General features: G+C 40.1%; 1 protein-coding gene across 1 annotated transcript; it reads left to right on the top strand.

Annotated features, from left to right (window-relative positions):
* Positions 1-4896: 4896 nt before the first annotated feature.
* Positions 4897-7613, top strand: LOC311060041 (uncharacterized protein; the record flags this gene model as incomplete). The annotated part of the gene is made up of 2 exons (XM_084078166.1): positions 4897-5036; positions 7375-7613. The coding sequence occupies exons 1-2, from the start codon at positions 4907-4909 to the stop codon at positions 7611-7613; spliced, it is 369 nt and encodes a 122-aa protein (XP_083934292.1). The 5' UTR covers positions 4897-4906.
* Positions 7614-11483: the final 3870 nt, after the last annotated feature.

Genomic DNA, 11483 nt, shown 5'->3' with positions numbered 1-11483 from the left:
CTGCCATGACAATAGTCACTCTGCGTCACGATGTGTAGGCTATTTTTGCTATATCTGTATGCTCCTATTGTACAGCGAAGTTTAATTTAGTAGATTATAAAAAATAAAATTCAAGTTGATTCGTTGACAGTATATATACACATATATACTTATATGTGTATGTAGATACACATTACACACACACACACACACACACACACACACACACACACACACACACACACACACAATAATATACTGCTCCTCGCTTATTCAAGATCAAGTTATTGGTTATAAATGTCGGTTCCGATATTTTTTTAGTTAGCCCTACTACATCAGAGACACATTAATGCACTTGTCCACTTAAGTGTGAATTTAGACAGTGAAATAAGTCAACATTTGTAGACAATATGCTTCAATCTAAGTGACTGGCATTAGCACCATTCAAAACCATACATGATGGATTTAGCCAAATATTTGGTTTTATAGATCAAAATGATCAGTGTTTTATCACTGTGTAATTAGAGGAAGAAAATAAAATGCACACTTTGGGCCAAGATGGCTCAAATTAATTTAGAAAAAAAGATTATAGGTAGATTATAACAACTCGATGGTCTTCTTGTGAGGTTCCAGTAAATGTTGTAATAGAGTTTGTCCAGAACCTGATGTACTATCTGTAACACTATCACATCTCTAAGGATACAGTCGTTGTCTTAAATGTACACAAGAATTTGTAAATAAAATAGGGATGTTAACAATTAATCGATGAATCGAATTAATCGATTAAGAAATTATCCGATTAAATCAAACAATTAACAATTAATTGAAAAAAAAAAACTTTTTTTTTTTTTTTTTTATGTTCAGAACCCAAGATATGATGATTTGAAGATTTTCCGCTCCATTCACTTCTTGTTTAACTTACTGAAAAAGGCTGTATCTCGGCTCCTAAGCACTTTTTTTAGGATTTTTTTTTAATCTGAAATTAAGATTCTCAGATTTAAAAAAAACGCCGCTTATCAGTTAACCGGTTAATCGGTTGATAAGGTTATCAATTATCAATTAATCGATAATTTGCATCCCTAAAATAAAACCATGAAGTAAGATAACGGTGACGTATCACGTTGCCTTTACTGAGGTTTTTAAGTCTCCATCGTCATTGTATTCTCTTATTTTTATTTTATCATTCTTATTTTCTATTCTCAAGTCTTAATCTAGTCTAGTGTTAATTATATTCAAATTGCCTTGTTGTTGAAATGTAGACAAAACAAATAAACATATTACTGTAAAATGCAAAACAGTGCTCCCTCCTCATTACATTGTTGAATTGCTTAACTCATTTAAACCTGTTACACCTATACGTTGTTATACATTTCAATCTGGGATCAAGTCTCTGTGTTCTAGTTGTTGCTATGTATTGCTGTTGTCAGGCAGAAACCTCTGATCCCCATAGTCTAACTTTTTGTGTTTTTTTTTTGTAAATTAACTCTCTACTTGATCAAACTACAGCGTCACTTAAAAGCATCAAAAGTAGCAGATCTACAAGCTTGAAACGCGAAGCGACGCATTTTGAGCTTGTCGATCTGTTGCTTTTGATACTTTTGAATTTGAATCCTGAAAAGTAACAGTTTTGGACATCTGAGGTTTCCACCCGACAGAGGCAATATACAGTAACATATACAGTTGTTTTTTTCTCAGAAAACGTAGGAAGGATTTAGATGCCGTTTTTTAGAATCAGCCTCAGGTCTACAGTAAATGGGTTAAAACCTGATGATCCAAGAAAAGGACATTTGGCACGTCTGTTTACTTGTCAGGGTTCCTTTTTTGTTTTCATGGTGTTTGGAGCAGGCAGACAAAATGTTTACCACTGTGTGTGAGAGCACAGGCCAGAGTGAGATTGATGTAATTGAAAGCAAGATTATGAAGTATATTGCATACTGTATGAACGTTCCTTCAGTTACTGTAGTTTAGGGGTCATTTAAATTCACATGACAAAAATGGAATAACATTGCACATTTCCTGGGTTTCCCCAATGGCAGAAATAGCCGGTCTACCTGCTGTGAGCTTGTAGATCGGCTATTTTAGCTATGTGACACCGTTGGTGGTTAATTGATTTGTACATTTTTTATAAGCTATACAGCTAGTAACAGTTACATTTTAAAACCATTAATATAAACTTAGAAAGTTTAGAATATTTGGCTGTCCCGTTTTCATTTTTCACAATTGTTGCAATGACCTGCACTACAATACTTCACCATGTGCTGCGCTATGATGAAATAAACCCATAAAATGTAACGATGTGTACGTTTCGTAATGCAATTCCAATGGTGAAAGCTGCAGTTGTCTTAAATAATATAGAATGTAAAAATGCCAACTTCCTGTTGATTTAAAGATCCAGATCTGTGGATCCAGTCCGGGTTTTCTTCTTAATTAAAATGGCAAAATCAACAGGAAGTTGACATTTTTATATAAAAAAAAAGAAAAGTAATAGTTCCGGGTTTGGTGATGTTCTATTGTCAGAATCAACTTTGTTTGCGTTCATCTACAGGCTAAAAGCGCCTCCTGAGCCTCTTCACTGTACAATTTAATAAGTAATTGATTAGCATATTATGAATGATCAATTTATAGCCAATGGAGCATTTTTTTTTTCTTGCCCACATTTGGAGTTACATCAAGGTAACTACACAACCCAAACCTCTACAGCCCTTTAACCCCAAACTGCACCCCGGGGCTCTGCAGTGCTCTGTTAAGCAGAGGACACATTTCATGTGCCCAGAGTAGGGACTCCGCCCCTCCCATTTTTATGTGAGATTTCTGGGAACTCAGATTTGTAAACATTTTTCCTACACGGGTAACAAATATGGTATGAAAAATCAAATTCTGGAAGTTTGAGTCTGGAAAAGGTAGGCCTATGCAATTTTGAAATGTAAAATGTGTAGGAACCCTGACTTGTGTATAACCAGGGTTTCAATCTTATTTTTGTTTTAAATTTCAACTGATCCTGATCTTTGTTTTGTTAAGTTCAATGAATCAATATACAGTTCTATTTCAAATTCCAGCTGAAGTGTTGATACCAGTTTCAGTACTGTCACTTTAAGGCTGCACTGCAGTCGAGGGTTTATGACGCCATCATAGCTGCGCCTTGCTCTCGGTCAAAGGTCTCGGTTCCTTATTTTTTTTTAACTCTATGCTCGGTTCACGCAGCAGCAGTGATTCAGAGCAGGTATTGTTTATTTACTGTTGTTTATTTAACCTTTTTATTTCCTGTGACACAGCTTTATGCAACTATACATGTGGGTTCGTGAATATTCACACGTGTCTTGTGTTCAAATATAAAGTGTGTCGTTAATATGCGTGCGGAAATATATCACTGAGCGCACTGGCCAGTACAAACTAATGGGCGAGTGCACTCCCGGTGCACATTTCCGAACGCACCCAAAAAATATACTAGCTGTAGAATACAACTCTCGTAGACGTATTTATGAGTCTGACGTTTCCAATCTACGAGAGTTGTAGGGTTCACCCCCCATGGACACAGGGATTTGGTTCATCATGCTTTGTGTGCATGATGGGGATCTCATCTTAAACAAGCTCAGTGCTTAATGAGTCTCCCAGTTTAGTAGACCTTGTATTGTGAATTTGTACTTCCATCTACTGATGTTCAGAACAAAATGTTCTCATGTTCTCGTTTACTTCCCGTTTACATTGAGTGTAATTCCGGGTTTCACCAGATGCGGCGCGTCACTACCGCCCATTGGGAACTTCCGACAGAATCGGCCACAGACGGCATTTAAAACACTTCTTTATTGAAAGATATGGATTATTACATTAAACTACTACCCCGTAGCGAGAGTTAACATTTGGAGCGTCACGAGCGTGGGGGTAAGCACCTTTATTTTCAATTTGTACATGTTTGGAGTGTCTACGGGGTATAGTCATGAAAGTCCCTGTGTCCATGGGGGGTGAACCCTACAACTCTCGTATATTGAAAACGTCAGAAACATTAAATACGTCTACGAGAGTTGTAGTCTACAGCTATAAATATAGAGTGTGTGTGTGTGGGCCCTTTCGTGACCCTGCATACCTTTTTTGTATTTGGGAAGACAGTATTCCCAAATACAAAAAAATGTATGCAGGGTCCCGAAAGGGGTCTCTACGTACTGTATATATATAAATAAGTCATCTGGGTTTTTATCTGTTCTTAGCTGGATAATGTAAAGTCTTTATACCCCTATTAACATTGGAGTGGAAAATGTGCTTGCTTTATGCAAAAATATGAGTCTGCAGCAGATGGGTATTAAATGATCTGCTAACTTTACTTAGTAATATGAGTACTGTAGTGGCCACCTTTATGCTTATAAAGGTTCACTAAAATAGCAACATATGGACTTCATACAGAATTCTACAAAATAAAACAATTAAATTGAGCAGGGATATTGTAGCCTAGCCTCCCTGTTACATTCCAATCTACTATGAGCATATAGCTCCATATTGAAAGTAGCTGAAGAAATGATGTGGTAATGTAGTTATTAATGTTTTGGGAGTGGGGTAACAACAGTAATGGTACTGTAACATCTGCCCTGGAAATCCACAACACATACCACATAAGGAGTATGCTCACAGTCACAGACATAGAGAGCTGTGTCCTAAGCTACGGGTAGGCCAAATCGCTAAAATGAATAAATATGTGATTAATATAATCACGATTAATATGACGGTGACTTAATTGCGATTAATTAAGTTACATTTGACAGTCTATATATATATATATATATATATATATATATATACACACACACACACACATACACACACGCACTCTTGACTATTTGTGACAAAGACAGAATAAAAAGTAACATCCCTGCAATATGTGTGTGTAAAGCAGGTGTCTACTACAAGTGATGGTCACAGTATATTGCCTCATCGCCACATGCATCCCTACGACTCAGCAGCCATGAGTCAGGACCTGAGCTCTGCTGCCCCCTGGATGACTGCTGCCTTCATGTCTCCTATCTTCACCCTTGAGGAAAACGACAACCCCACTGATACTGAGGCCGGCAGTGAGTCACACACACACACACACACACACACACACACACACACACACACACACACACACACACACACACACACACACACACACACACACACACACACACACACACACACACACATGAAGTTTAATCCAGCCTTTGTCAGTAGCAGAATGCATCCAAGGGAGGTTCTTACTCAAGTCAAGGGTGTCATCAAACGTGTGATATCATTTTGTGTGCGTGTGTGTTCCCAGCACATGGCCGAAAACCAACCATTGAATGCCTACATCACTAACCACATGAACAAAAGGAAAAGCAGCAATTCTAAAAGCTCACAACTTGTATACCTTGTGATACCTTGTAGATCAGCTATTTTCAACAAAAAGAGTTTACAGTTATTAGCCTTGCTCAGAAACATAAGGGTATTCTGGTGATACTTATTCATAATTATCATGCGTCTCCAAAGGTCTAAGACTAATTAAGTCACTATTTGACTTAAGCCATTGTAATCGGTTTGTTTTGGTCTCAATAAACCATAGATTCTCAAAGTGCAGTTAAGTTCTAAAGGGGGTTTGTGGCCTAATGCATAACAGATCCTTAAAATTAAAACGTTTGAGAAACACTGCAAGAAACTATGTATTGGAAACATTGATTTGTGGTTTGTCAGTACAGTTGCATAGTACATGTAAACACTAATTCATACGTATCACTTGACAAAATGTAAAAAGATTATCAAAATCATTACAAAACAATTCAATAAGTAGGAAAATCAATCGTTTCCAAATGATACGATTGACATCTCTGCTTAACGATAGATGGACGGGGAGCAAATCACCTCCCCCCAATAACCACTCCAAACGTGTCCATACTGTTCGAGCGTCACAAACTGCATGTACATTTCTGTGTAGAGTGCTGCCGCGGTGATTAGGCGACTGATATTGCTTAACAAAATACTGGGCAAGTGGGCAGGCAGGGCAGCAATTCACACCCTCAACACCTTCACTGAAATGAGTCACTATAAAGTTCTGCCTCCTAGCATTTGAGAGAGATTTAACTGAAGAAGGTTTGAACTACGACTCAATTATAGACATAAGTGCAAGCCCCGTCGTCTCATGCTGTAGACTACACAACATTATTTTATTTGTTAACTTTGCTGTTTTGAACATGACGTCTTTGCAAGACGTCATTTTCGCCTTATCTGTCCTTAATGCTGCTACTGTGCTTTTTTGAGAATATAAATCGCAGGCTACATCATGTATGCTATATTAAAATTGACTAGAGGCTGGGCGGGCGGACAGTGGGCGTCACAAATGTAACATGCAGATCTGTGAGGCGCACCGTTGCTCCGATCCGCACCAAACTGGACAATAACACTGGTCAGGGGTCTGTCATCAGGATAGCCATACCAAGCACCAATGCTCCGCCCCCTCTGTGTTCCTATTGGCTGGGGTTTAAGCAGCCTTAACTCCAGTTCCCAGCATGCTAAAGGCCTCAAACTTGGTAGGTGCTCTTAGATGGCCAATAGGGAAGGGCTGTAATTGCTTAAGCCCTGCCCCCTCTGTGTTCTTATTGGCTGGGCTTTAAACAGCCCAGCTCCCAGCATGCTAAACGCCCCAAACTTGGTAGGTGGTCTTGCTTAGACGGCCATTAGGGACAGGCTGTAATTGCTTAAGTCCTGTCCCTCTGTGTTCCTATTGGCTGGGCCCTAGCATGCTAAAGGCCCCAAACTTGGTAGGTGCTCTAAAACAGCCAAAAGCGACTGGCTGTAATAACTTAAGCCCCGCCTCTCTGTGTTCCTAATGGCGGTGCTTTAAACAGCCATAACTCCAGTTCCCAGCATGCTAAAGGCCCCAAACTTTTTAGGTGCTCTAAAACAGCCAATAGGGATGGGCTGTAATTGCTTAAGCCCCGCCCCCTCTGTGTTCCTTTTTGGATAGGCTTTAGACAGCCATAACACCAGTTCCCAGCATGCTACAGGCTCCAAATTTAGTGGGTGGTCCCACAGACTTCCAATTCTATGAATAAGGACCACTTCCGGTTTGTCATTCCTACTTACGTTTTTTCGGATTGCCTTGAAACTTCACACACTCTCTGAGGGGTGTGGAGTTCAATGGTGTGACCCGGAAGTACAGGTATGACAGTGGACCTAGGTGCTGCAAGTGTTATAGCAGTGTTTAACACTTCAAATGGCAATATTTCGGTGACCATTGCTCTTATCAGCACAACATAGGACTAGGTTTGACGTAATAGCTCTTTCTCAATAGACATATCAGCTGGTTTTGTCGCCCCTGGAATTAAGCCTACCCAAAATAAAATCCTGGCTATGCCACTGCTGCTGACGTTAGCGCCTATCTCCTTCTTCTAGATCTCCAATTCCAGTCTATGTGTAAAGAGGAGGCTTCCCCTGATCAGCAGGAGAAGAGCCCCAGTCTGGTTCAGGTGAAACTAGCACCTCCACAGATTAAAGAGGAACAGCAGGAGAGGAGCCCCAGTCTGGTTCAGGTGAAACTAGAACCTCCACAGATTAAAGAGGAACAGCAGGAGAAGAGCCCCAGTCTGGTTCAGGTGAAACTAGAACCTCCACAGATTAAAGAGGAACACTAGGAGAGGAGCCCCAGTCTGGTTCAGGTGAAACTAGAACCTCCACAGATTAAAGAGGAACAGCAGGAGAGGAGCCCCAGTCTGGTTCAGGTGAAACTAGAACCTCCACAGATTAAAGAGGAACAGCAGGAGAAGAGCCCCAGTCTGGTTCAGGTGAAACTAGAACCTCAACATATTAAAGAGGAACAGCAGGAGAGGAGCCCCAGTGTGGTCCAGGTGAAACTAGAACCTCCACAGATTAAAGAGGAACAGGAGGAGTTACTTCAAGGACCAATGGAGGCTTCTGGGTCAATGTTGACATTTATAGCAGTGAAAAGTGAAGATAATGATATAAACAGAGACACAAATTCTCAAGCAAGCACTTCAACTGAGCACGTGGAAATACAAGTTGATATAGAGGACTGTGGTGCATCACAGCCAACTAGTGATTACCAACTCTCCTCTTCACTCTGTTCTGAGTCTGATACTGATAACAGTGATGACTGGGAGACCAGGGATGATGGGACAGTTGTAAACACACTGGAATCAAACAAGACACAACATGTAAAAGGACAAAGATTGTCTTTGAGCAACAGGCTCTCCCAGAAATCGAAATCATTAAAACAAAAGCCATCCATGAGGAGTCAAACAAGAAAGAAAAGCTTTTGTTGTACAGAGTGTGGCAAAGTCTGTGGTCACAAAGGTAATCTGCAAAAACACATGAGGATTCATACAGGTGAAAAGCCCTTTGCTTGCACAGCTTGTAGCAAAAGCTTTAACCGAGCTGACACTCTGAAAACACACATGAAAACACACATGAGGACGATTCATACAGGTGAAAGGCCCTTTGCTTGCACAGTTTGTAGTCAAAGCTTTAACCAAACTCAACATCTGAAATCACACATGAGGAGTCATACAGGCGAAAAGCCGTTTGCGTGTACCGTTTGTAACAAAAGCTTCAAACATACTCAAAGTCTGAAAAAACACATGAGGACGATTCATACAGATGAAAAGCCCTTTGCTTGCACAGTTTGTAGTCAAAGCTTTAACCGAGCTGATTCTCTGAAAGAACATCTGAGGATTCATACAGGTGAAAAGCCCTTTGCTTGCACAGTGTGTAACACAAGCTTTAACACTAGTGGAAATATGAAACAACACATGAGGAAGATTCATAAGGGTGAAAAGGCTTGCCCCCCTCTTTCTATACAGCAAAGTATAAAACAGGGTAAAGTGGTTAATCAGACTAAGCGATCTTGTCGATTATCTAAATAAAAATCTGTTAGGACCTATGGGTCACGTGAGTCCTTAGTTAAGATTAACCCATTGCGTGCCAGTCGCGTAGATCTAGATTTTTAGCGGTGCCAACCGCTCTACATTTGACTTTGACTCCGTGTCTGTGTGTCTGTTTGTCTGTGTGTCTGTCCATATGAGCCCGGGATGAGCACGGCAAAGAAGCAACACATACAAACACACGCACACACACACACGGACTTGGAGATTGCCTATGCCATCTCGCCTCTCATTGGCCACACGTGCCACTGCTTATCAACGAGGGGTCCAGGGACCCCCAGCGTATGTTATGTCCGTCCGCCCGTATGAGCACGGGATGAGCACGAGATTTTAAACAGCTATAACTCCAGTTTGCAGCATGCCACCAAGTCCAAATTTGGTATTTGGACTTAGACCACCAATAGGGACGAGCATGAATTGCTGAAGCCCCGCCCCCTCTCTCTTCCCATTGGCTGGCCTTTAAACAGCCATAACTCCAGTTCGCAGCATGCTACGGAGTACACATTTTGTACATGGACTAAAACCACCAATATGGACAAACTCTAATTACTTAAGCCCCGCCCCCTCTGTCTGCCCATTGGCTGGGCTTTAAACAGCCATTATTCCAGTTTGCAGCATGGTACCAAGTACAAATTTGTTAAGTGGACTCAGACCACCAATAGGGACGAACATTAAATGTCGCCGAATGTTCTTCTCTGGGCCACTCACACAGCTACCCTGTGTGTCTACAAACAGTTTAAAGCGCGGTCATAAGGTATTTAGCGAGGTCTGTGGCGAGATGAAAAAAACAAAAAAACAACAATAAACCGCTGGCACTGGTGAGTACATTATGATATTAAACTCTGGCATGGAATGTGTTAAGATGCTGTGTCGTAGGGGTGTAACGATGCAACTGTATCGATATGCAAACAGCAACATATATCGTTTGACTATGTATCGTATCTTATCGTTTTGCAATGTGTTTGAGTTTGTTCATACAGTATGTGTTCAAATATTTTCTATTCTCAAGTCTTAATCTAGTGTTAATTATATTCAAATTGCCTTGTTGTTGAAATGTAGACAAAACAAATAAACATATTACTCTAAAATGCAAAACAGTGCTCCCTCCTCATTACAGTGTTGAATTAAACCTGTTACACCTATATGTTGTTATACCTTTCAATCTGGGATCAAGTCTCTGTGTTCTAGCAACTAGAATCTAGTTGTTGCTATGTAATCGCTGTTGTCAGGCAGAAATCTCTGATCCCCATAGTCTAACTTTTTGTGTTTTTTTGTAAATTAACTCCCTACTTGATCATACTACAGCATCACATAAAAGCATCAAAAGTAGCAGATCTACAGATCTAAGTGACGCATTTTGAGCTTGTCGATCTGTTGCTTTTGATACTTTTGAATTTGAATCCTGAAAAGTAACAGTTTTGGACATCTGAGGTTTCCACCCGACAGAGACAATATATAGTAACATATACAGTATACAAAACGTAGGAGGGATTTAGATGCCGTTTTTTTAGAATCAGCCTCAGCCTCAGCCCCAGTAAATGGGTTAAAACCTGATGATCCAAGAAAAGGACATTTGGCACGTCTGTCTGTCTGTTTACTTGTCAGGGTTCCTAGTATGGAAAGTCTGGAAAAGTATGGAATTTGATTTGAGTAATTTCTTGGTCTGGATAAGTATGGAAAAAATAAATGAAAGCATGGAAAAATAGTTTCCAGACTTATTATCCCTGTTCTGTTTTCTAAACGATAAAATTAATAAATTCTAAGACTATTGATCATACAAGCAGACAGGGGCGGATTGACCCTTCGTGTTGCCCGGTGCTTGGACCCGGTTTGGTGCCCCCCGGGCATCGAACCTAAGGTTGGTGCCCTGTGCTTCAGCACCTCAAGACCGTTTGATAAGCCACCACTGCAAGCAGATTGTTTTCATGCTGTTTTGAGCAGGCAGACAACATGTTTACCACTGTGTGTGAGAGCACAGGCCAGAGTGAGATTGATGTAATTGAAAGCAAGATTATGAAGTATATTGCATAGCCTACTGTATGAACGTTCCTTCTGTTACTGTAGTTTAGGGGTTGACAAAAGACAGTCATTTAAATTCACATGACAAAAATGGAATAACATTCCATTTTTATAACATTTCTTGGGTTTCCCAAATGGCAGAAATAACCGGTCTACATGCTGTGAGCTTGTAGATCGGCTATTTTAGCTATGTGACACCGTCGGTGGTTAATTGATTTATGTGGGATAAGCTACAGTACCTAGTAACAGTTACATTTTAAAACCATTAATATAAACTTAGTTGATCTGATGTGTGTCTCAAAGAATGTGATTATTGGCAGAAAGTTTAGAATATTTGGCTGTCCCGTTTTCATTTTTCACAATTGTTGCAATGACCTGCACTACAATACTTCACCATGTGCTGCGCTATGATGAAATAAACCCATAAAATGTAACGATGTGTACGTTCCGTAATGTAATTCCAATGGTGAAAGCTGTGTTGTCTTAAATAATATAGAATGTAAAAATGTCAACTTCCTGTTGATTTAAAGATCCAGATCTGTGGATCCAGTCCGGGTTTTCTTCCTAATTAAAATGGCGAAATCA

This window comes from Gymnoscopelus microlampas (genome assembly GCF_963454915.1).
Source record: "Gymnoscopelus microlampas genome assembly, chromosome: 14".
Classification (NCBI taxonomy): domain Eukaryota; kingdom Metazoa; phylum Chordata; class Actinopteri; order Myctophiformes; family Myctophidae; genus Gymnoscopelus; species Gymnoscopelus microlampas.
This window is presented reverse-complemented; position numbering and strand designations above follow the sequence as displayed.